The 26,696-nt window shown below is 38.2% G+C and overlaps 2 protein-coding genes across 3 annotated transcripts; one reads left to right on the top strand and one right to left on the bottom strand.

Moving 5' to 3' along the window:
* The first annotated feature begins 65 nt into the window (after positions 1-65).
* Positions 66-14,355, top strand: sec31b (SEC31 homolog B, COPII coat complex component). The gene is made up of 25 exons (XM_044102795.1): positions 66-192; positions 1,245-1,477; positions 1,976-2,171; positions 2,259-2,354; positions 2,620-2,760; positions 3,223-3,365; positions 3,457-3,556; positions 3,648-3,809; positions 4,156-4,308; positions 4,664-4,894; positions 4,978-5,052; positions 5,136-5,228; positions 5,306-5,417; positions 5,539-5,717; positions 6,221-6,347; positions 6,523-6,668; positions 7,183-7,356; positions 7,491-7,643; positions 7,739-7,931; positions 9,347-9,739; positions 11,577-11,635; positions 12,615-12,740; positions 12,853-12,972; positions 13,081-13,152; positions 13,754-14,355. Exons 2-25 carry the CDS (start codon positions 1,275-1,277, stop codon positions 13,931-13,933), a joined length of 3,627 nt encoding a protein of 1,208 aa, XP_043958730.1. The 5' UTR covers positions 66-192; positions 1,245-1,274; the 3' UTR covers positions 13,934-14,355.
* A 3,762-nt stretch (positions 14,356-18,117) lies between these two features.
* Positions 18,118-25,113, bottom strand: scd (stearoyl-CoA desaturase (delta-9-desaturase)). Of its 2 annotated transcripts, XM_044102794.1 has the most exons (7): positions 24,890-25,113; positions 24,676-24,739; positions 24,180-24,437; positions 22,620-22,750; positions 22,334-22,539; positions 21,437-21,669; positions 18,118-20,438 (listed from the first exon to the last, which is right to left on the bottom strand). In XM_044102794.1, exons 3-7 carry the CDS (start codon positions 24,412-24,414, stop codon positions 20,239-20,241), a joined length of 1,005 nt encoding a protein of 334 aa, XP_043958729.1. In that variant the 5' UTR covers positions 24,415-24,437; positions 24,676-24,739; positions 24,890-25,113; the 3' UTR covers positions 18,118-20,238. The 2 variants fall into 2 exon arrangements, with proteins under 2 accessions (XP_043958729.1, XP_043958728.1); XM_044102793.1 differs by lacking the exon at positions 24,890-25,113 and having other exon boundaries at positions 24,676-24,861.
* Between the last annotated feature and the right edge of the window lie 1,583 nt (positions 25,114-26,696).

The following is a 26,696-nucleotide window of genomic DNA, read 5'->3' as shown; positions in this document are numbered from 1 at the left end:
CAAGATATGGTTCCGATGAATTCAGGGCGTTAGTTCAGCTGAAATTTGAGGCTATATGTAAAATGTCCCTGTGGGCGATCCGTAGCTTAGTGACAACACGGCAGTAGCACTTTGGTCTGGGCTGCTAGCTTCGCTGATAAGTAGCACTGGAGCGCGTAGACGCAAATTGTCAAGCTGTGTAACACAGTTTACGTAAGTTGCTCTTAAGAAACACATTTCACTAACCAGGAGATTTAAATGGAGTCTTTTTATCCTATGTTTTATTTGCATTTGATGAACTGCAATTGGGGTGGTGGCTAACGGCTAGCTAGCTAGCAACAGCAGCATCGGCTGGGAGTATAAAATGGAAAACTTAAGATATGGGGTTTTCATAGATTGGTTGAATATATAACATTTTAACCCTAACGCTAAATAGTTAATAATAGATTTTGTTTGCAATGTGAAATTTAATGAAGGCTACGTTCGAGGTGTGCTTGCGAAATGCTAACTCGCTAGCTACCTGGGAGAAAAACAGAAAAATCTAATTTGGTAGTAGTCTGGCAACTTGACGATTATAGTATTATTATAATGAGCTATAATTATTGTGTGATAATTTTTGTTATTCCATTTACTGCTGTGTGAAGTAGGTTGAATTTAAAGGCATTTCATATGGCAGGTAACAGTCAGAAATAATCTGAACGGATGTTGCTGTTCTTCAGCAACATGGGAAAGAAGGAATATAACCAAATCGCCTGCTACAGATGATTTGGGGAGCGCTGTCGTCTTCTGGTGTGGGTCCAATGTCCACCCATCCATTTTCTGTACACCCTTCTCGCTAGAGGAGTCGGTAGGGGTGCTGGTGTCTATCTCCACCGAACGTTTCGGGCGAGAGGCGAGGAACACCCTCGACAGGTTGCCAGTCTGTCGCAGGGCAACACAGAGACAGACAAGACAGACAACCATGTATACACACACGCACACACACACACACTCACTCCTAGGGAGAATTTAGAGAGACCATTTAACTTGACAGTCATGTTTTTTGACTGTGGGAGTACCCGGAGAGAACCCACATGCACAGGGAGAACATGCAAACTGTCGGTCCAATGTGTTTTATCAAATCCAGAATCAGAAAATCTTGTCGATGTATGCATTTATTTTTCTACTAAGAACATCATATTCTATTCATCTGTATTAGTTATGTTAACCTGTGCAGGAAAAAATGCATATAATAAAATAATATAGTGGTGGTCTCACCTTCCTAGGCTTTGAAACTTGAACCTCTGTAGGGGAAGATGAGGCTGAAGGAAATTCAGAGGACTGCCCACCAGGCATGGAGTCCTGCTGGACACCATCCGATCTACCTGGCCTTAGGAACATCAGCACAACAGCTTGATGCTTCTTTCAACACCACAGCTGCCATAGAGATATTTGAGATGGATTTTGCTGACCCCTCTCTGGAGATGGAGCTCAAGGGTTCATTACCCACCACAAACAGGTACTCTATCATACATTTACACATTTTAATGTGCAAATCCTGCAGTCTCCATCAGTCAGTACATAGAACTCGCATTGTTTTTCAAGTTTTGATTTTGCTTTCCACTTTGGTGGATGATGCTGCATTTTTATCACAGGCCAGAGCTGTTTACTATTGTTGTAAATGGTGTATATTTTTGAATTATTTTATTTGAGAAATTGCAACTATAGTGCATTGTAAAACTATTCACACCCTTGGAACATTTTTACACTTTTGTCACAAGCTTTGATGTATTTTGCTAGCATTTTATGCGCTAAACTGACACAAAGTAGCACATAATTTTCAAGTGGAGTGAAATATTGGGTGTATTACGTTTTTGTTTTATTTACAAGCAAACTGAAATGGTAGTGTGCAATTGTTTTTAGGAATGTCTTAATCTTCTTTGCACATGAAGAGGCTGACCTTTTAGTTTTTACAAGCTTTGGGGGTAATACAGTAATGCCTGTTTTGCTCTCATAGGTTGCACAGCATTGTATGGGTAAATTTCGGGACGGCGGAATATGGAATTGGAGGGAGACTCGTTGGCGGAAGCGAAAATGGCACATTGACTGTATATAACCCAGAGGCTATCATAAGTTCTGGAGCAGAGGCAGTTGTTGGGGAGTCTGACAAACACACAGGACCAGTCCGTGCACTTGATTTCAACCCGTTCCAGGTAAATACATTGAGATTATAGACAGTCTATCCAAAGGCACATCTCATATAATTCATAATTTTCTATCTGTGATCTTTTCTTATGCAGAGTAATCTTCTTGCCTCTGGAGCGAATGACTCTGAGATCTACATCTGGGATCTAAATAACTTCAGCAGTCCAATGACTCCAGGAGCAAAAACACAGGTAAGTACTGGATTTAGAAAAGTCACAGATTTTATGTACATATAAACGTATTTACAGCTGAAACCACAGTCACTTTCAAATAAAATTTTCTATTTTTGTAGTTTGAAACCTGAGTAAGAGTGGAACCTCTTTTGTTTGTAGTGTCTGCTTTGCTCTATTTGCAAAACTTGCCTGCTTTTTTCAGGAGTTGTCAAAGTGCTCTATAACAGTCTGACATTAATCATCTGATTTGTATTTGACAAGCAGCTGTGTTCTCTTGTTTCAGCCCGTTGAAGACATCAGTGTTGTGTCGTGGAACAGGCAGGTTCAGCACATCCTGGCTTCTGCTAACCCCAGTGGGAAAGCAGTTGTTTGGGACTTGAGGAAGAATGAGCCCATCATAAAGATCAGTGATCACAGCAACAGGGTTGGTTGTTTTTTTTTCTTTTTTCTATTTATAATAGATAATACAGATTTGCCTGTTGTCCATCAGGGCAAGTAATAAAGGCTCCCTTACTAATTTATTTTAAGCAATTTTTTGTCCATTTGTAATACATTTTAAATAATATAATGTCTGGTAACTGTTTCTTCTAGTACATAGAAATCAGATTATACTGTTCCCTAACTTTCTCAAGTATATCCATGTAATTTAAAATATAATCAAAAAGGCAATAGTATTTCACTTAAGAAAAGGCTTTATGTTTTTATTTATTTAACTTTTTTACTTGAACAACTGAAATAAAGTCCTTTATTAAGTTTAATTTTATTCAGATCTGAAATTTATTTGAAATAAAAGGTGCAGCCCTGTAAATAAAAATATAATTGAAAAGACTTTGATGGTAAATTGGTCTTGTTATTTTTTGAATTCTACCTTATTATGTGACTGAAGATGCACTGTTCGGGAATGCTGTGGCACCCTGATGTGGCCACCCAGCTGGTGTTGGCCTCAGAAGATGACCGACAGCCAGTCATCCAGATTTGGGATCTTCGCTTTGCTACGTCACCCCTTAAAGTGCTGGAAAATCACAAACGGTACAGTTTTATTGATTTATCTCTCATTAGCATAAATTCGATGGAATATTTATTAGATTGTTCTGAATTTTGTTCCGCTTGTGTCTTCCAGAGGAATTCTGTCCATTTCATGGAGCCAGGCTGATTCAGAGCTCCTCCTGAGTAGCGCTAAAGACAATAGGATCCTCTGCTGGAATCCAAACACTGGAGAGGTATTTCAGATTTTTATTTACCTGTATGTAGTTCTGAAATTAGCTCTCTTGGCAACATTGATCTTCAGTGGTGTCTTGTTTTGTATTTTAGGTCATTTATGAGCTTCCAACTACAAACCAGTGGTGCTTTGATGTCCAGTGGTGCCCCAGGAATCCGGCCCTTCTTTCAGCAGCGTCGTTTGATGGGAGAATCACAGTTTATTCTGTGATGGGAGGGAGCTTGAAGGCTCAGCAACAAAGCACAGCTGACATGGTGAATACTAGTTCAAAGTTTAGATGTTAAAAGTTTTGAACATTTAGTTGTCTGTCCACAAGATGGTGCTCTTGTAAAGAAAATCACACTGACTAATAACTAAATTTGAAAGAGGAAACAAAGACTTCCTAGAGAACTGGTGTTTCTCCTGACAAACATCCATAGCAACAGTTTATTATGAGGGAAGTACTAAAAAGAAAGAGTTGATGCAAATATTTAAACATATGAAAGTTTTTCTGTGTTTGTATTTTTTTGGAAATGAAAAAGAGATATTCTGTTCTACAAATAACTGAATTAATTTAGCATGCAGTTAATTAAACAAATCATGTTCTTTATAATTTACCAGATATCCTCTTCATTTGATACCATGGATCCCTTTGGTACGGGGCAAGTGCTGCCTCCTCTACAAGTTCCTCAGCCCAGTGTGCAGGAAACTATTATTCCTCCTCTGAAGAAGCCACCTAAATGGGTGCGCAGGCCAGTGGGAGCTTCCTTTGGGGTAAGTGTGATATTAGAATATTTTATGCTGTGTTTGGTTGCCTTGGATTTTATTTAAGAGTATCCAAACAAAGGGGTTTGATTACATATGCACGTCTGGCTTTATAGTTTCTTTTATTTATTTATTTTTATTATTATTTTAAGTTTGAAAACCAAACCATATATTTTTTACCTTCCTTTCCATCATTATGAACTACTGTGATCCCAGTAAAATACATTTAAATTTGTGGTTGCAAAAACTTTTTTTTTTAAAAAGTGAAAATATTCATGGCAGATGAATTCTTTTTGGATTTAGATACACACCATGTTTTTTCATAGTATTGAACTTGTTTTTCTTCTGGGTTTTTTTTTTTCAGTTTGGTGGAAAGCTGATAACCTTTGAGAACACAAAGCTTCCTCCGGTGCAAAGCCCCCAGCCTGTCCCCAGACAAGTGTTTATGAGCCAGGTTACCACGGAGACAGAGTTCCTCCAGCGCTCCAGGGAACTTCAGGCGGCGCTGCAGTCGGGTTCTTTCAACAACTACTGCCAGGCCAAGATTCAGAACGCCAAGTCAGATGCAGAACAGGACATATGGAAATTCCTTCTGGTATGAGTCTCCTCATGTTTAGACCCAAGCTAAATCTCTCACTCAGTCTGGGTTTATGATGTGTCACATTCCTCGGTTTACAGGTCAACTTTGAGGACGAGGCCCGTATTAAATTCCTTAAACTTTTGGGTTTTAGCAAAGATGAATTGGAGAGAAAGGTATTTAGCTTTTTTAAAATAGTTTCTTACCTTTTCTTTGAGTCATGCCATGTCTTAGCTGTAAAAACATTATCTTGATATAGATTTCAAAATGTCTGGGGAAGAATTTTCAATCCAACGGCCATGGAGTTGATGCCAAAGATCTTGCAGAGAAGATGCAACGTCTGACAACTGAGGTCAGAAGTTCTCCACAGTTGTGCGTTTTGAAATCATAACTACTGGAAGAATTAAATCTCCTTTTTTTTCTCTCCAGAGATCAGATGAAGCTGCAGCTGATGCTAGAACCTCAGGGTCCATTTCACCAGCAGACTTCTTCAGTCATACTCCAAAGGACAATTCCACCTTCCAAATCCCTGTATCATGTGGTAAAAACCTTTCTTTAATAAATACAACAAGAATAACTTTCATCTCATTGCTGTTTGTTTTTACTGTAATCAAGGCAGTTTCTGTTAGTCATCTGATTCACAATGCCAATCATTTCTGCAGACACTGACGGTTTGATAAGCCAGGCGCTGCTAGTTGGAAACTTTGAGGGAGCCGTGGATTTGTGTCTCAATGATGGTCGCTATGCTGAGGCCATTTTGCTATCCATCAGCGGTGGAGAGGATCTTCTCAAGAAGACACAGCAGAAATACCTAAGCAAGCAAAAAAGCAGCATATCAATGGTAAGATTGTGATGCAGATGTATCTCAGTAAACTGGAATATCATTGACAAGTTAAATCATTTCATCAGTTCAAGTCAAAAAGTTGAACTTGCACCTTATATGGATTCATTACATCCAGTGTGTTATATATATATATATATATTATATATATATATATATTAAGAGGTTATTTTTGCTGATGATCGTGGGATACTGCAAAAAAAAAACAAAAAAAAACTTTTTCAGAAAATTTGAATCTTACAGATGAACCTAAGGATTTTCAATAGAAATGTTATACTGGATAATAAGGTAATACATATTCTCTATTACACCTATTTGTTCCTCTCAACTTTTCTTTAGTGTGCAATGGATACAGTACTCTGTGAACAGCCAATTTCTGTAGCAGTGACTATTTAAATATATATGCATGAAGTAGCCTGTATATATCTGTGTGTAATCAGCCTATATAACTTTATATAACATAATGTTTTGCTAACTCATAATTTATTTCCCACAAACTCCAGCTTATATCATCAGTGGTGACCCAGAACTGGAGGGACATCGTGCAGAACTGTGAGCTGGACAACTGGAAGGAAGCTCTTGCTGCTCTGCTGACTTACGCTCACCCTGAAGACTTTGCTAGTTTTTGTGGTAAGTTAAACATTTATTGGCATGCAACTCAAATCCTGACATGTCTTGCTTCTGGGGGAATTGTAAAATTGCAGTTCAGTGTTTGACTTTCTCACTAACACCAGCCTAGGCTTGCTCCACTTCCAGTCGTTCTTCTATCTTTAATATTTGGGAGTTTTGCCTTTTGTCCCGCCAGATACCCTGGGAAATCGGCTAGAGCACGAGGGCACAGAGAAGCGCTGCCTGCAGGCCTGTTTGTGTTACATCTGCTCTGGGAACATTGAAAAGCTGGTGGAGTGTTGGGCCTTGCACAGAGACTGCTCTTCCCCTCTTGGGCTAGAGGTACAGTCTCAGTATGGATGTGTGCATCGGTATAAAAGCAACTTTAAAATTTCTCTAGATCTTTAAGAAATTACCAAAATGTTAAAAATATATTTTATTATTTATTATGTTTATTTTCCTCATAAGAAGTAGTTTTTCTAGTTGATTGTTTTTGGAGTTAATCTGTGATGGTACAGATTCATACACTCATAAAAACTACGTAAAAAAAAAAAAAAGTTATTTAATCTGGTGTGATGGCAAGCAAAACTTTGAACTTCTGTTCTTATGAATTTGTACAAACTAAATGTCGGTTTCACAAAACAAAAAGTGGGTTGTGCTTTGTTTTAAAACGGAGTGATCCAGCTCAGAAGTGTTTTAGTCTTTGAAATGGATTTAATCCGTGTTGGTCCAGTTTGGAACGAAAATTCATTTTCTGACTATTTGTTAGAAATCTGAGACTTTAAAAGAAAGGAGTAGGAAGCCTGTGTTAAACTATGCATGGATTTATGTCTTGTTTTTTTTTGTTTTTTTGTAGGATCTGGTTGAAAAAGTAATGATGCTACGGAAGTCGATTGAGCGCCTCCGCAACAGTGAGGTGGCCGTGCAGAGCCCTGTGCTGGCTGAGAAGCTGACCTGCTATGCTGGCATCCTGGCTGCAGAGGGCAGTCTAGCTACTGCCATGGCATACCTGCCTGACAGCTCAGACCAAGTAAAAAATAAAAAAAAGAGCTTATTTTAAAGCCTCTAGTTTGACTTTTTGTAAATTTTCACAAGTACAAACTTCAGTGTATTTGAGTGTGAATTAACCAAATATTGGTTTTCGTACAACCTTTTTCTCATCAGCCTGGAATCAGGATGCTGAGAGACCGGCTGTACCATGCTCAGGGAGAGGCTGCTGCCCAACAGCAACCTCCAAACTCCTTCAACAGGGTCGGCGTGCCAACAGCTAATCCCACTCCTGCAGCTCAGCCTCCTGCACCAAAAGCACCAATCATGGTAAAGATGGCTTAGCCATAATTTCAGTCATAATACCTCAAAGCATTTTGTTTAAATTGCTCAACAACCTCTTTTTTGTTTTCTTTTAACCTTAGAGTCAGTTCCAGCCATCTGCTCCACCACAGGTTCCATCACAACAGCAGGCTCCAATGCCATCAATATTTACTCCTCAAGCTCCGCTTCCCAACCCAGGCCCAGGTCTGCCATCATCCACTCATACACATCCGCCCAGTTCCACCCGCCCAGTTGTAAGGCCTTCCTATCCGCAACATCCTGCTCCAGCTCCAGGTTTGGCAGCTTGAAAATTAGCTTAGCTTAAAGAATCTGTCTTGCAAAATTTATGATATCTTCCTGTGAATTTTATTATATTTCTTCACGTAATAACCACAGACTTCAGTGTATTTGAGTGGAACGTCTTGGGATAAGCTTGCAAAAATTGGCATATAATTGAGAAATGAAAAGGGCAAATAGTAAAAAAAAAAAAAAAAAAAAAAAACTAAAAAGTTTGGCATTTAGTGCCTTTTGATCCGATTCTCTGAAATTAAATCCAGTGCAATCAGTTTCCTTCAGAAGCCACGCAGTTAGCATCATGAAGGCAAAGAAAAGACAGCAGACAAAGTTGTGGAGAATTTTAAATCAAGGTGAGATTATAAAGCAATATACCCCATTGCCCAAACATCTCCCAAATCGCAGCTACAGTGCTACCAGCACATGTCTGCACACTTAAATAAACCTATTGAAGGCCATTGAGGCCTCACTGCGTGAATGTAGAAAAAATTGTTTTTGTCTGAGAAGACAAAAATTGACCTTTGTGGTTTACAGACAAAACTTTTGTGAAGTGAAACTAACACGCCACCCCCACTGTGCAAAACGGTTGCAGCATCTAGCTGTGAGGGAGCGTTTCATCAGCACAACAACAGAGTGGATGGGGAGATGGATTGATCCTGAAAGTGTAAAAGATTCCCACCTGAATGCTTGCATACACACTCACATTCACTCTCTCATACACGTGCTCATAAGCATAAAATAAAAATTCATTTATCAGTAGCATAACAGTCGCCTTGTTCTTTCAGCAAGGTCATACAAACTTGCTCTTACTTGGGCAAAGAGTTGATAAGGGTGGTGGTTTTTTTTGGTGTTTGTTTGTGGGAATTCTTTTTCTCTTTCTGAAAACTCTGATGTTCGTCAAAGCTTTTTCTTTTTAAATCTTCAGGACCACACTTCTTTTGAGAAGCATGCTACTTGTAAACTCATTAAAAGAGAATTAATTTGCTCCTAAATCACCGCTCAGAGACGGATGCATTAAATTCTTAGCTTGGGTTTTATGCAGTGTTTGATTGACTGTGCTGCATCTGCTCTTTAGCAGACATTATGAGAATAGAGCTAAAAATATGATTTAGTTAATACTATGCACTTATTGTTTTTTTTTAATTTAATATAAATTCATAAACATGGGACCGATAGATTAATGTATAAACCCAGGCCAGAACATTATGAAGTTAAAGTTTACCTGTTCCTTCTGGCCATCTTAGCGTTTTGGAGGGTTTTGTTAAATGTGCAACACTTGGCAACATTCTCTTTGACTTAAAAGTCAAGCTCCTACTAGAGCATGTTAAAAAAATAAAGTTTATTCATATGTTACAATGATCATTTTCTAGACTTTGTATTTTAAGTAAATGTTTCCTATTTCTGTCCATTTCCAGCTTTCTCTTCTCATCAGCCATTCCAGCCTCAGCCCGTTTCCAGTGGTGGTCCCTTCTCTCCCACTGGCCCATCAATGCCAGCTGCAAGCCTAGCAGGGCCTCCACTGCCACCATCCTCCTCCACCCCTGGAGGAATGCCCCCCTCTCCCAGCCCTGGGGTGCCTCCTATGGGATTTGTACTGTCTACCTCTTTACCCTCAGGCATGACGCCGCCCAGCTCGCAACCAGGAGCACCAGGTCCAATATACCCTGGCAGCTTCCACAGCCAAGGCCCAGCACCCCCCATGGCATCTAGTTCCTTCCCTCCTATTGGAGCTGGATATCCCCAAGGAGGCCCTGGAGCTCCTGCAGCAAAGCCCTTCCCAGCCCCTGTAGTTGCTCCTCCTCCTACAGGTACACATGGGATCAATTATGTTCCAGTCAGAAGTGAAATTCCTTTAATCTGGTTACATTTTTATTTTTATTTTTTTTTACCAAATAAGGACATTATCTACAGGGTGATACTGATGAGAAAACACCTGTATTCAGATGTCACACCGTTTTTAATTTGCAGGAAATTTTCCCTGGCTGAATTTCGAGTGTGATCATCAAGGTGACGCATCGAGTGCTTGATATAGAAAATAGAACAGCGTGAACAGAAAAGCAGAAACATGTAGACTAAGATGCACCTGCATAGCTGAAACAAGTTTCCTTTCTGCTTTTGAATTGCTTCTGCTTGCCTGTTGCTTGTATCACCCAAAATCTGAAGATTTCAAAGATTTTGATGATTGAAATTAGTTATTATATTTTAAAACAATCTAACTAAAATGTATTTCTTATCAAGTTAGAAGTATTCAATGATCCTAATTTTGTGGTCGATTTCTAGCTTTTATACACCACTGACTTAGCCTATTTCTATTTATTTTCAAAAATACAGCATATAACAGCAATATTCAGAACATTGTTCACTTTTTAAGCCATCATTAGCACCTTGTCTTAGTGATTAGCATAGTTAGCATTGCTAACAAAGCACTCTTAGAGAACGTAGATGTTTACCTTAACTATCTCTGTGACAGAACTATAAGTTCAAAAAGATAAAAGATAGGAGCTGTGCTATATCCCCTCAAGCTTTCTTGTTATTTCCTGAAAGTCCTGATCGTACAAACATCTCCTGGTGTCATAGAATACACCTCTGTGCTTTCTCTGACTGATACTGAAAGTAGGTCACGTTGGCTCGTCTGTCTGTAACAGTGCTGTTGTTACTGATCGTGCTTAGATATTATGCAATCACCTGTCAGAAAAAAAAAATAATTGACTTTATTTGGTTTCTGCCAATCACCATTCAAAACCTGCTCAATATGATTTATTATTAAATAAAAGTGTAGGTGTTATATGTCACCACATTTTTTTCTAGCTATTTATTAACCTAAACTGAATGTATTTCTTGTAGTTTTACTTGTTATTTATGAGAACTTCATATAGAAAGCTTCCCATATATTTTGGCTCATTTAGCTGTTTGAATTTGCTCAAACCCTTAAAAGTGGTTGAAAAAATGTTTTAACTTGCAGTTTGTTGCTATGCAGACTAACAGAGAACATTTCTGCCATGCTAAAATTCAGGAGTTGATATGCCAGCTACAGTACCTTTGAAAATGTATTCATACCCCTTGACTTTTTCCTCATGTAGTCACATTACAGCTACAAGTTTCCAGAGCTGGGAGTTATAAGTCAGCATGGTGATGGCAGCATCATGCTGTGGGGATTTGTTGCTTTGGCAAGAACAGGGAGGCTTGGTGGGGAGTTGAGTGGATCTCAATCCAGATGAGTCCTGGAAGAAAACCACACACCAATGTAGACTGCACTTTTTGTAATTACTTGGAAAAACTTTCGGAAGCCGTGAATCACTTTCTTCCTGTGCACAATTACGTGCGTGATTTGTGTTGGTCTGTCACATAAAACCTGATAATGTACGTTAACTTGACAATTTTGGAAAAATTCAAGGGATGTAATAGCTTTGCAAAACACTGCATGAGTTTTGCACCTCAGCAGCAGACGGATCTGTGGCCAAGCAGTGAGCTGCACAAGTAAACACAAGTCTCGTCTGACTGGTTTTGTCTGCAGTGATCTCATAACACTGTTTGTACATGTTATCAATAGCATGTATGAAAGCAGCTTTCTACTTCCATTCTTGGTCATCTGTTGGCTTTTTTTTTTTTTTTACGTTAAAACTAACTATAATATTTTTTATGTAGGACCACATGACGGCTGGAATGATCCACCAGCAGTACGCACTGGACCCAGGAAGAAGAAGGTATCTATTCATTCATTGCTTGATGATGGAAAAAAAGAAGTTAACCATTTAAGGTTAATGTTTATAGTAGGGATGCATATTAGCATCAGCATTGGCCAATGTAGTCACTTTTTAACATACGAGTATGTTAGAAAACACTACTGTGGCTCCTAAGGCCAAATCTTATTAAATAAATGACATAAAGTGTCAGTTTGGTTTTTCTGTGGTAGTATTTACTGTGAATCTAAAATGAGTAAATACTCCTGTTAAAATGTCATGTTTCAATACGACAAAATAAAAAACATGATGAACAGTTTCAAAGCTTTTCTGATGTTTTTACTAAAAAACATACGAATGTGTTAGTTTTCAGTTTTCTTTTCAGTTTTTCTTTTGTTTTCTTGTCTTTCTTTCATCGTATTATGTTTTGAGATATTTTTTATCCATCCTGTCCTGCAAAAATTCTTCTATTCCATCAGATGTCTGGACACCGCTTGTTCATGTCCTACTTCAGGAAACTCCTGAGATCTTGATTTTTGACACTTTAATTCATTCAAAGTGATACTGAAAAAATGAAATCCCTATTCATCTTCAGTTTCTCAGTGGATTCCTGAAGGTTTTGTGTCAACACTGATTGTAACAGTTCACATTTTTCCTACTGAACAGAAACCTTCAGCTCCATCTGAAGTTAAGGCTTCATGTTAAGAAAACAGTAGTGCAGCAACTCAGAAGTTCATAAGACCTTTTATCTTCTACCAGCTTCTTTTTAACAAATTGTGTTCAATTGGCGTGCCTATTTCTTATTTTTTTCAGTTTTTCATTCTTCATAGTCTGTTCAAAGTAAATAAATAAATACTCTGAGGAAAAACCAGCCCCACTACCAGTTTTACATTTCACTTTTTGCAGCTGAGGAAAATAAATTAAAAGGTATCAAATGTATCAAATTTAAACGTTGACCTTGTGCCTTGCTCAACAACCATGTTGAAACTTTCTGTGTGCACAGTTCCCTGATAACTACACTCCACCAGCCCCCATCACTGCTCCTGTGATGGGTTTCCCAGTGGAGGCCCCACAGCCACACAACCACGCCCAAGTCCCACCTGGAGCCCCTCAGGAGCCAAACGTACAGGTTTGTTTCCAACGAAGCGGCGGTTACTCGAATCCTCAGCAGTGATGCGCTCATCAGAAATGGCATCAGCTTTTTTTTTTTTTTTTTCCACTTGTGCGTGTTTGTTGCTCAGCTCCTCCAGCAGCTGCCAGCAGAGAGAGTGGAGCAGAAAGAAATCCCAGCGGAGCACATGGTCCTCAAAACCACCTTTGACAGTTTGGTGCAGCGTTGCCAGCTCGCCGCAGGAGATCCTGTAAGTCCACATGTTTTCATTCTACTGTGGGTTTTGTTGCCATTTCACAGCCTGTTTCATCTGCAGAGGAAAGTATGTGGTTAGATAAAACATGTAAATCTTTTTCAGCAAACAAAAAGGAAGCTTGATGATGCTGGAAAGCGTTTGGGACACTTGTATGACAAGCTGAGAGAGCAGTCGGTAAGGATTGTTTTGTGTTCAAGCAGAATAATTCATGTCTTGAGTCAAACAGGAGCAGGGAGGGTTTGTTTTGGTAGCAGCAGACGTCTCATAGTCAGCATGCAGGCTGCGTGGTGATCAATATGTTCTCAGAGTCGTGATGTCAACTAACTGAAGCTGATTAAAGTGTCTCCATGACGACAGTGCTAAATAAAAACGTCAGAGGTTTCTTGTCTACAGCATGTTTGTTTTTGTTTTTTTTACTGATACTCTAACTTGTAGATCAGAACCCAGAACTTTTTTTTCTGGTAACAAAAACGTAATGAAAATAAATTGGGGAAAAAATTAATTTTCATAAGCAGTTCAAGAAAGTCTTAGAGTTATACTCTTAAAAAATAAAAAACATGAACGGTAAAGCAAATTGATTGTAATTGATTTATTGGCTTAAACCCAAAAATATGTGATGTTCCTTCCAGTAGACCGGGGATTTTAGGGGTTAAACTTAAGATTAAGTTCCCTGCTTATTTGAGAGAAACATACAAGAATTGAATAATCTGGAAAACATAACTATGGCATAACAACTTATCAAAGGCTGCTTCTTTGATTTTTATTTTTTTTTTAGCTTTCTCACAACATCCTGAGTGGACTCCATGAGATCAGCCGCTGCGTGGCGAGCCAGAACTACCAGCGGGGCCTGGAGATCCACACTCAGGTGGTCAGCAGCAGCAACTTCAGCGAGATCTCTGCCTTCATGCCCATCCTCAAAGTGCTCATGACCATCGCCAACAAGCTGGGCGTCTAACACCCCGAAGACAACAGCGACCACTCTTCAGTGTTACCATGTTGTTGTATACATATTTATTTCCTTAAAGAGCTGATGATGTGTCACCGATGCGAATAATGGCTTATAGCGTTACGGAACCCGCTTCCTCCCAGAGGACGCCGCGGCTGTTTGAGCCAATGAGGTGGAGTTTTTGTAGATGTCTGTTGATGTTGCTGTGCTAATTTTTACAAAAAGATGAATGTATTCAGAAAGTGGCTGAGTATATGAATTGAAAATAGTGATGTAATACATAAAACCGGTTGATGCAAAGCAGGTGTATTTCTATAAAACGCGTTACATCGTACTGCAGTGTGTATTTTTCCTTTATGGCGCTCGTGAATTTTGGGGCGGGAGGAAAAGTGTAATAAAATGCATGCAGCACTCCAGCTGCCAAAACAACACATCCAGGGCTCACACTTTCATAAATCATGAGAATAAAATCTGGGTCATCCTTACAATCCACTCCCGTCTGTGTACTCTGTGTGAGGGAGGCACAGACGGACACAACTGTGTGAACCATTTTGTAAAAACAAACGGCATCGAAAGCATTCGAACAAGCACTTCTGATTGTTCCAAGGATTTATTTCTTGCTATGACGGTGTGGGGGGTCTTTGGACCAAAGCACTGAAGAAGAATGTTCCGTCAAATGTTTTATTTTCTATTACATTGAACCTTGATAGCTTGTGTGAATGATTTAACCCCTTTTTACTTCCATATTTGCATTAATGTGCATGCTTTCCTCTATTTATCCTAAGATGAATTCAAACAGTAGCTTTTGGAACAAAACTTAAAATAATTTCTGTTGAACCATAAAGAAATTAGTCACTCTCTGTTTAAGGTCCACCTTTCATTCAGACAGCAGTGTTCTATTTTGTAACATCTGTTTTAAAAATGGTCTTGGATGTAATGATCAAGTATTAACAAATTGGTAGATTACAGATGATCATAGTTTTGTAGCTACTTATCATAAATAAATAAAAAACCTGGGTTTGTTTTGAGGCGGCGGAGGGCAGGAAAGTGCCTCACTGTGCCTGTTTTGGTTGCACAGGTATTTATACAATCCATGTTGCTTACTTTACTCATTTCGGTATCTTTTTGAAATAAAGTTCCACTTACAATATTTGAAGTCTTCAAACATAAAATGGCTCTTTGATTCACTGAGTGCAAGAGCCCCTTTTAGCCACAGGTTGCATTTATCCGTGAGAATCAGACTTTGTTTTTTTTTTTCAATTGATTAAGACCCATCAAACTCCCCAAATGCAATTTGGGTAAAATAATTTCCCCAGCTGCATTTACCTTTTTGAGGATACTAAATATCAGATAATGGTGAGGGACACATTTGTATGCATAAATGGTGATAGTCTAGCAAAGCATTGTCTAGTGTAATTTAGAAAGGGACATATGTTTGTAGATTTGAGTAATATCAAGTAAAAGTCTTCAAGCAAGAATTAAGGATTTTGACATTTTCAGTGAAGCATTCAGATGTCTTAACAGCATTACTCAAGAAAATATGGACCAACTCTTTATTAAGACCAACTGTAACAAAACAAGCACCAGTCTTTCTGTATCTGTTTAGTACATTTTAAAGAATCTTTAAAATGTTTGCGTTGGGAAAACTCTCTCTGTTGAACTAGACATTTTTGGAAATTTTTCAGCACATTGCGATTACAGACATAATTTCGCACATCACATCAAGTTTTAAATAAACTTGGACAGGTAATCTCTCTGTATGCTTTCAATGGAGGTCTGCCACAGCAACCGCTCATTTCAGTTCCTACCCTGAGTCAGGGCACATGAATGCACCAGACTAATTCAGGAACCTTCCACGGCCTCATGTTAATTGTTAAAGTAATTAATCCCTCGCCCCGTGGGCCACTAATGTTCCTAATAAATTTTAAGTCATTCCAGCTGTTTCTCACGCCCTGCTTCGATTGGTCCAGGGGAATCAGAAGTGGCAACCTGAGTGCTGATTGGCCGCTTTCAGTCGCATGCCGCGAGCTGCGAGCTGCGATTATGTCCACGTGATGGGTTTTTTTGGGGGGGAGGTTGAACTTTAGTGAACTTTGTCGCCTCTTTAGAGGCTCATAGAAAGCTGATGAAACATCTCCACACATCACACCACGATGCGTTCCGGATCGTGCCAATCAGGGATCAGGGTTGACTCGGTTTATCATGTGGGAGAAATGTGCTGACGGGACTGAACAAATCTCTGCAGTTCTGGTAAGTTTGTGGAGTCATGGTCCTGCGAAATCACTCAGCTGGGACAACTGTGGACATGCAGGGCACCTTTATTCATAGAAAGATTTTTTTATATATTTGCATAATACAATTAAGTTAAAAAAAAGTTTTAAAAAAATCCATCTTTACTTTTAAAGAGTACCGAGTAACTGATCAAATCATTTAATATTTAAAAATCCCATCATCAGAGGGATCAAGAATAAAAAGTTAAATGGAAATGTTGGTTTTTTTAAGAACGAAAAATAACATTAATTTATATGAGAAACAAAAAATAACAAAATCAAACAAAATAATTTCTTTATAAATCAGTTTGTTTCAATATAAAACTTGTGAAACTTTAACAAAACCTGTAGTTGTGTCTCTTTGGTGAATTTTTAGTTAAAACATGTTTGTTTTGCATTCAGTGAAGTCTTACTTGAGTAAGATTTTACTCTTACTTGAGTAAAATCCAGAAATTTTACTCAAGTAAGAGTAGCGATACTTCATGAAAACCAACTCAAGTAAAAGTAAACAGCGTAGTAAAAATACTACTGAAAGTACATTTCAGAAAAGTTTCTCAAGTAATTGAGTAAATATAACTTGTTACTTCTCAGCTTTGCTCATGGTCAATTCCACATCATGCTTACTGCTGCTGAGTTATATAGAGATGCTTAATGTGGCGCTAACTCATACTGTGAAACATACACCTCCTCTTTTTTTAGTTTTGTGACTTCAACATCTATATCAAATTACAGTTTTGAAAAATGTTTTGGAAGAAGGGATATAATAAACCTGATGGCTGCACATGTCAGTTAAGATATTCTTACAATATAATGTAATATAATGTAGTTATTGTGCAATGTTTACTTTAATATTTGCACAATAACTCAATGATGAAAAAAAATACAAAAAGCTGCAAAAAAAAAGGAAATCACATCTTTAGCATAAATTTAGTCAAATCAAGTTTATTTGCGTAGCCCATTTCAGCAGTTTGAAGTGCTTAACATCATAAAAACACGACACACGTAGCAAAACACGTAGCAGGAAATTATAACAGCTAAAAATAAATGATTTAACTTTTATGACGGGAAACCAAAGTAGTCCTGGCCTGGCAACCTGATGTGAACTGGTCTCACACCAGCATGCTGGTCTTGCATTCCTTCCCGTTCTGTGTGAAGCCAGCCAGTCCGTTTTAAACAGCAAGGTTTTATTTCACAGGGACTTGAAATAAAACCTTGCTGTTTCTCCTGTGGATCATTGGGCGAATTCTTAACCACAAAATCGTCTTACAGAACCAAAAATCCTGTACAGGACTCCAGATTAACGTCACATAAACATTAGTGGCATATATGAGTATTATTAACCTCCAAAATGCAAGTTACAAATGCAACATGGATGGTTGTTATCAAAGTCTGACCTATTTCCCTTACTACTCTTCCCTGGTTTTCTGCAATTTTTCACAAAGGTCCTCCACTTGGCTTCTGGTGGTACTTTCTAAAACTTTCTTCTTGGCAATTTTGAATAAAGGTCAAATTTGTGCAAATCGTAACTAATAATTATCCTTTCAAAAGATTGGTTGTCCTGGATTTTATTTGTGGGTTTAAGAGGCTGAGCGTAAGTTTTGTATTTTTTCATAATAATGCAGTCCTCTGTGTTAGTCTTTACCTTCTGGGTGTCTGATCAGACCAGTAGAGCTGAATTCAAGAAGTATATATAATATATATATATATATATATATATATATATATATTATAATAAATATAATAACTGTTGAAATTACTACTTTTGTCCTTGCAGGGCAAAACCAAACTGTTTTATTTTTGACATTTATACTGCTAAACTAAAAATATTCTACTTGAACCAGGTGAAGATAAAGGAGGCCAATCTGGAGTGAAGCGTTTATAATACAATAGAAACACGCACAAAAAGAAGCAACAACCAACATATTAGATTCGAAGTGTATTGAAAATATTGTAATTTTTATTTCAGAATAGGAAACAGTTGAAATCTGACAAACTGGAAACCCTTTCAATCCCTCCTGAAGCTATGAAAACGCTTACTTTTGTACTTTTGGAGAACTGCACGGCTGAGTGACACTATTGGCTTGTGATGACATTTCTCAAGACAACATGACGTCTCTGCTCCTGTCCTCTACCAGGACCCTTATTTTACAAGTTAAAACTCCCGAATTAACATTTGCACCAGTGAAAGTTTTTTCCAACATAAAAGCTACCTTTCACTTGCCAGTTGTCATCCAAAGAGTTGTCAAATGGAAGTAAAACTGTCTTGCCTTGTATTTCAACCTGCAAGCTATTTTCTTTTAGTATTTGAACCTCGGAGCTGCTGGAATGTGAAGTAATGGATTCATGTCATGAGGCATTAGGAGGCACAGTACCTTGAAAAATATTAATATGCCAAGAAATTTCACAATTTGTCACGTTTCAAGCCTGAACTCTTTTTATTATTATTATTTTATTTTATTAGGATGTTAATTTCTCCAAAATATCATTTTGAAGTAAAAGGAAAATAGAACACTATCTCAAAAGTGTGGTGTACATCTACGCTCTGGAGGAACAGCTGAAATCCAGGATTTAGATCAAATTAAAATGCGTGTCTACGTCACAATTTGAGTTCACTTTAGCTGGTTTCTAAAGAAAACATAAAATTAAAATAACTGGCAGAGGGCCACTGATTTATGGCAGTTAATATTACCACAAAGTATCAGGTTTCTTCTACTTTGTAATTATGTAAAGCTTTGTGCTGGTTTATCTCAAAATCCCAATAAGATTCACAAACTTTTGTAACTGTAACATCACAAAATAGCAAAAGGAAGTTGTGAATATTTTTGCACGGTAGTGAAGTCTGACTGCTGGCAAAGAAGAAAAGCCGGTGCTGCAGTTTGATAATATTTCACATATATGAGACAAGACTTGGCCAAATCAAGGAATGCAAAAACCATTAAGTTAAGTTAAGAATATTTCAAGTCAAACAAGGGAGAAATATTTCTCATACATAAATAATTAAAGCATTCCATAGACCAGAATCTGAGATAAACACTAACATTAAAGCATGTACAAATTGAAAATGGCAGTCCCTTTTATCAGACCGTCTCAGAGAATCGCCATGACAATAGAACTGAAGATATAGCGGCAACAAAATGCAGTTCTGCCATGACAGTCACTGACACATCATATCAGCACAACACCTACTGCAGCATATGGCCATACAACAGGAGTGGGATGTTTTTTTTTCCTAATAGATCTGTCACATGACTGGCTGCTGCGCTGACCAATGAGAACCTGGCCTTCACAGTCATGTGATGTGAGAAAGAAACTATAGATTTTACCATTAAAGCAGCTGATTGGAACACTATCTGCAAAATTGTGCAAAACTGAACAGGAAATATTTTGAACTTTATCGAAAACATATTATCACTGTAACTAATTACTGAATAAATGCAGCAAAACTGAACATTTTAATCGAGAACTTCAAGTTTTGCTTTAAATTTGGTTTCGTTTCTCTGCACAAGGCAACTGTAATAAACATCAACGCAAGCTGCACGACTCGGTTTTCAAATTTCAATAAAGTCAACGAGTATCAACTAAAGTTTTTTTTTTAAATCTTAAAAAGTCATAAAGTTAATCTATAGAATCCGTGCTATACACGGAAATAAAGTCAAGCTTCTAATCAGCGTTAAATTAACATTAATGAAACACATAAAAATTATCAGCTACATTGTTGAGTGCTGATGAAGACTGAACAACGGCAAAGAATAGTTCACTTTTAAAACTCAACAAAGAAAAAGCTGAAACAACTGAGCATTGGGTCTGAATCTACATCACAAATCTCAAAATCGGAAAACATTCATTTGAACTTCAACATTTTGTGTTGCTACAGCTACAAAAAACCCCCCACCAAAAAGAAGCAAACTATGGTAAAGGCCCTCATGAAGCTGAATTTTACCCTCAGAAGATGAGCAAATGAGCAGCTGTCAGAGCGCTGTTAGTCATCTTCTCTTGAAATGGACATTGTCTGTTCTGTGTTTTATCCTTCCTATTTTTATTTTTTTAGCCACTGCGGTGGCTTCCGTCTCCAGTGCGCTGTATCCGGGACAGGACCACCTCACGGGACACCCTCTTGCGGTCCTTGGCCAGGCCCAGGAAGCACATAAAGTCGATGAAGCAGGTAGTGAGGTTCAGCTTGCAGCCGTACTCACTGGTGGCGTAGTCGTAAGGGAACGTATGGTGGTAGTTGTGAAATCCCTCGCCTGGATTTAAAACAAGAGTTTGAAAAGGAGGTATTATAACATTTGTATTTCAATGTCGGAACTTCAATAAAATCTTTAAACTGTTTGCACTTATGCAAACTAAAAAATGCTTTCAGTTTTTTTTCTTTTTTGACAGTTTAACCTGGAAGGGATTTTATCAGTGAATTTTGTCAGCTTCCTTTAGGCCTACTTGACTTCCTCTTGTCATTCCAGATTCGGCCACACCCGTCCTGTCAGATTTTTCCACCTCACCATCCTTCTGCTCTTCACTTAATTCAATCCGGATCATTAACTGGCCCGCTTGCCATGTTTGTGCCGCGCTCTATGCACCCCCCACACAGGAAGTCGAAACTGGGCGTCACTTTTGACCTCCTCGCGTATGACGGATGATACGACAGCGCGGGGCAGGGAGAAAAAGAACATGGTTGCCTCAGATTTTTTCCGCTTTGCAACAACAAATCCAGTCACATGTGCATGCCTATGTGAGGAGAGTGGGTGAACAGCGTGGAAACTGGAAATACAAAATAAATCTCATAGGCTTACAGGTTCAGATGTATTGCATTATTAAAACATCCTAGAATGTCAAGAATACAACGTTTAGAAGAAGTTCATGCCTCTTGAAGTGGATGGAAAATAATCCATTACAAAATGTGCTTTACACATAAAATATCTGAAAAGTGTGGCATGCTTTTGTGCTTCAGTGTTGCAGAAGCTTCTTTTGATGCAACTACAGCTGTAAGTCTTTAAGGACTGTCTCTCCTTAGATTAACAGGCTTAGGTTTTTTACCTAAGCCTGTAAGTAAACATCTACAGGCTTAAGTGCTTACCTATTCTTCTGCTAGCATCAATTTTCTAATATTTAGGTTCAATAACTTTTATTCAACACTGAAATACACTTAAACAGGATTAAACTAATCCCTGACTTGGTCTATTAAAGCTGTAACTTGAATTATGTATAAATTAAAGTTAAAACAAGTGTTAGGGGTGTTTTTGTATACCTATGGCACTGAAAGTGACAAATCTGTTCTCCCTCGGGTTGATGTTCTGGTCGTACGGCCGGTTCCCCCACATGTGCGCCGCGCTGTTCACCAGCCAGGTGGCGTTCAGCACCAAGGTGTACCTCAGCAGAGCAGGGACGAAGTACGCCACCCACAGGGACTCGTCCCAGAAGTACCAAGGCACGAATGTCGGGATAAAGAAGCACATCAGCAGCACCGAGAGGTTGTAGTGCCTGGTGGAGAGACAAACAGGAAGCAGAAACCAGCAAATTAAGAAATACAGATAAGTATTCCGTTCTCTTCAAGACACTTTTAGTTGAACTTTAAGTTACTCTGCAGGTCTTGAACCATATTTTGCTCTCTACAGCACCTCTTCAAAATATTCATAACCCTTCATTTTTTTTGGAGTTTTTCATGGAAAATTTTCTATGTATTTTAATTGGACTTTATTTGTTAGAGCAGCATAAAGTAATGTGTGATTGTATGCGGAAGGAAAAAAGGATACAAGATTTGACAAATAAAAATCTGAAAAGGAGGTATGCACGCATCCATTTTTCTCTGATGCCCCTTAAATCAACCTTGAGCAACTCGTCGGGGTCAATTTGATATCTGTACGAAAGCCTCACAGGTATATGGATATTTTTAAAGAAAGAAAAAAAGCTGCAGGAGGTTCTGGATGCTCTACACTGTCTGCACTCAAGAATGCTAAAAACAAACCCTTCCACTTCATAATTATGGGCAAATTTATGTTGAGCTAACACACAAAATTCAGATACAATGCATTAAGGTTCATAGCTGTGCCATGACCAAATGTGAGGATGAATACTTTTAATAGGGATCATATTTGACCTCCTTCTTCAAGACTCAACACAAACATATTTATGTAAATTAGCTTACCTCCTCTGAAACATTACAACTTTGTCGCCTAGAAGGTCGCTCAGCTCCAGCTTGCCCCCCTTCTCGATGACATCGGGATGTTTGCGCACCAGCAGCCAGCCGATGTGAGAGAAGAAGAAGCCCCTTTTGGCATTGTGGGGGTCTGCGTCTGTCTCCGAGTATTTGTGATGAACCCGGTGGTCTCGAGCCCATTCGAATATATCGTTCTAGGGGTTTGAGTTGAAACAATGTTTGCACCAACTGAGATATTAACCACAGGGTGTAACTTTTTTTATTTTTTACACACCTGAAAAGCCATGGAATTACTAACAGCGAGGAAGATCCTCAGAGGTACTGAAGCTTTGTAGGACCTGTGGCTCCACAAGCGGTGAGCCCCTGCAGTGATTCCTAAAGCACTTAGCAGAAAGCAGGTCAAAGCTGTGGAGAGACAAAACAAATACACAGGGAAAGAAATAAAGCTAAAATATGAGAAGGTCTTAAGGCTAGATTTGATTATAGACTTATCAGAAAATAGCCCAGGGATATTTACTTGCACATACCCTTGAGTTTGAGATTGTAAACAAAACAAGACAAGTTGGTGCCGGATGTTGGAATACACAAAGACACACAGTCATCTTCCCTTAATGCACTCAAACTTTCACCTAAATGGCAATTGTTTATATGAAACTACTTTCTGTTCCTCAAGCAACGCTGTGATGTACAAATCAACCAATAAACCAAATGCATGTTTAGAAGCCCATAAACACAGATGTTTGTGTATAAACATCTGCCATGTTTTTTTAGTTGCACAAAAGCACACCATTTGAATCAATGAAATGCAGTGGGGTTACTTTTGTTTCTTTGTGGCACCAAAAGTTACATAACCTTGTGATCAAACTCACCCCGCCATTACTGATAATGGAAAAGGGATTTAATTATTTAATGTGAATATAATAATATGTATTTTTCCAACTAGCCTACATTTATTTGCTTTCACATTATGATGTTACTTGATTAAAGATCTAACACTGTGAATCTTTAAAGAGTATTTACTTTCTTTCCTGGCACTCGTCCATCTCAGCTATAAACATACACTGCCTTGAAGAAGTACTCATACCCCATAAACTTTTATTTTTTATGACAGGAAACTTTAACATATTTCACAGGGATTTTATATTATAGGCCAATACAAGGCAGCAACTAATTGTGAACTTTGACTGGGCCGTTCTCACATAGCTGATATAAACTATGCTGTTGTAATGTTGGCTTTACATTTAAGGGTGCCAGCCCTGATAGAGATCAACTTCAACCTCAGTCCCAGATCCTGTGCTCCAACCATCTTTTATTCAACTCTGTAAAGTATCCGCATCTCTATCCGCTAAAGAAAAACATCCCCAAAGTTGCCACCGTGCTTCACTGGATGTTGTATTCAGGGTGATGTCGTGTCATTTTTCCATAAAACATAGTGCTCTTTATCTACATGTACATGAAATTATTGTATATTAGTCCTAACTGACCAGAGCACATTCTTCCACATTCCAGATTTTAGGTGTAAAACATTTCAAAAGCCATTTATCCGTTTCCTTCCACTTCACAGGTGTCCACTAATATATGTTGACATATTACATCAAATAAAATGAGTGTTGTGGTTGTAAGAATGTGAACAAGTTCGAGGGGAATGAATACTTTTTCATAGCTTTGTTAACAGCATAAGGAGAAGATTCTCTGGGAGAAACTGAGTCAAAATGCTACTTTAACAGCTGATAATTTGGTGTAATATGATCCTCAATAAAAAAAACAAACTATGTGCAAACATGCTCTGACATGTAGGTTTTCTCACCAGTTCCTTTAGTTTGATTTTACTTACACCAAAGCAACGTAGAAGGAGACGCAGAAGGGATGAGGAATAAGCCGTAAACTGCTCCTAAATGCAACACAGTCATGAGGATGATATTTCTCCAGACAAGGATCTTAGACGGTTTCGGGCCTTCCTTCTCCTCGTAGGTGTGATCAAACGCATCATCTCCGGCTGCCTCTGAGCAAACGTTCCCGTTGACCGACTTATGTTGTTGCTGCTTTTCAAACGGCTCTGTCCCCGTCATGTTGGCTTCGGATGAGTGATGCTCTAAAGGAAACAATTATATATATACAAAACGAAGCAGCGACACAGAAGGTTTAAAAAATGCTGCGTACTGAGAACATGCTAATTACTGTTTTAGCTAACAAGACTGCCAAGTTGCTAGTTGGAGCTGGTGAAGAAAAAAACGAATTGTCATGTAACGAAAATGCGCGCAATGGCAAAGTTACGTAACACTGGCTTAATATTTAATAGCAATAAATTATAAACATAACTCACAACTCACCAAGTAAAGAAAGGTAAATGGAATATTTCTTGGGCTATAAAAGGAGTCAAAATCGAAGTCTGACCTAAAATTACAGTAACCCAGAAAGAGAGTGGTAGTCAGCTCTGCGGCGAGCATCAATGAGAGACTCAGCCTCCGATGGGCTCGACCAATCAGAGCTCTGATGCCGCCTCACATTTGATGCTGATTGGTTGTCTCTTTATCTGCTGTTCACCTTTTATTCATTCGATGACCAGCCGATGTATGTTAACCTCCCACCGTAGAGCAGCTGCTGTGGTACCTTTCCGCTGCTGTCTAGACTTGTATTGAATTAAAGTGCACTCGTATTTCCACTACCCGGATTATAAAACGGGTCACGGAAAAAACCTGCAACTGTTTTTGATAAATTGGTTTTATATATAAAAAACGACGTAAACAACTAGTTAATGTGCTGCGTTGAACTTTAACGGCCGTTAACTATTTTTAATGGCGCGTGAACCAAAATGAACGCGGATGTGTCGAATCGAATTTCCCCTTCGAGATGTTTCTCCGCCAGCTGTGCGCGCGCATTTACTACACTTTACGGTCAACTCGTAACTCCGTGGTGCATTTTAAAGAAGTAGTATTCTAAATTATGTATGAAAAATATCACAAAACAAAACATTTTTTTTGTATAAAAACATATTTAATTGTAATAACTTTTTAATATGTTTGTAGCATAACCATTTTCTACAATAAGTCTTTCATAGTCTTTCTTTGTGATTTGCAAATATAGAGACATATTTCCCATCTTTTCCCAGGAAGATAGCTCAAGCCCACACATATTTAACTCAGAGAGTCTGTGATGAGCAGTTTGACATATTTTTATTAAATAGTGATCACTTCAATTTCTGGTTTAATATTAATTACTACTTATCATAATTTTAATTTTACTTTCTTTTTATTATCTTCTTGTTGTTTTTAACTTGTTTTGCACAAGCACTTTGAATTGTCCTTGGCTGAAAGGTGCTATATAAATAAAGTTGCCTTGCCTTGCCCTATCAGCACATAAATAACAAAAATAAAATATTATAGTTAGGGATACTTTGCCACAAAAACATCCATTGAACTGTGTAGCATAATTAGTGTGGGGTCTCCCTTGGATGTGCTGTTGCCTATGGGCAGTTTAAACTTTGATGTTATTCATTTGTAACATTTAAAATAATGACTAATTTATTAGGGCAAAATACAAGAGTAAAACCAAGTGAAAACAATCAAGTATTTTCTACGGGAGTAATTGACTAATACTACTAATCATCAGAATAACTCTAACTAAAATAACATCACTGTTGCACAACGTCTCCCACTCCATACATGAAGTTGTTGATGAATTAGAGTTCTTTCACCGTCAGACTGCTGCATCTTAAGTGCACAAAGTAGTGTTATCAAACATCCTTCTTCCCAGAACCTGTTAGACTGTAACCATCATTGCTCCACAACAAACTGAGAAAATGTCTACATCCCTGCTGATGTTTGCACTGTTATTTGCACAGTTTTACTAATTTCAAATACAATTTCTGCTTGTATTTGCACAGTTTTATACTGTGAATTGCCTACTGTTTTAATGCACAAATACACATGTGCATGTCACGTATATTTTCATTATTTTCATTTTATATATTCTAATGCCTTTATCTTCAATACTTTTGGTTTTGTGTGAATATAATTGCCCTGATGTCCTTTTATGTTGCTGCTGTTAATTCTGAAATTCCCCCAACCTTGGACAAACAGGTCTATTCTATTCTATTCTATTCTATTCTATTCTATTCTATTCTATTCTATTCTATTCTATTCTATAACAATAAATAATTTCAGATCCATTTCAGAACAAATTGTCAAATGTGCCTATTGTACTTGAATACATCATTGGGTTATCATAAAATGACCGTAAGCCAATGTGTAGTTGCGCAAAAGTGTAAAATGAAACTTGACTCTGTGTAACTCCCGGTCATCACAGTTTTGCGTTTCTTCCTGGCTGACCTACATTTGGAAAACTGGAGACT

The sequence above is a fragment of the Gambusia affinis genome, linkage group LG20 (assembly GCF_019740435.1).
Source record: "Gambusia affinis linkage group LG20, SWU_Gaff_1.0, whole genome shotgun sequence".
Classification (NCBI taxonomy): domain Eukaryota; kingdom Metazoa; phylum Chordata; class Actinopteri; order Cyprinodontiformes; family Poeciliidae; genus Gambusia; species Gambusia affinis.
This window is presented reverse-complemented; position numbering and strand designations above follow the sequence as displayed.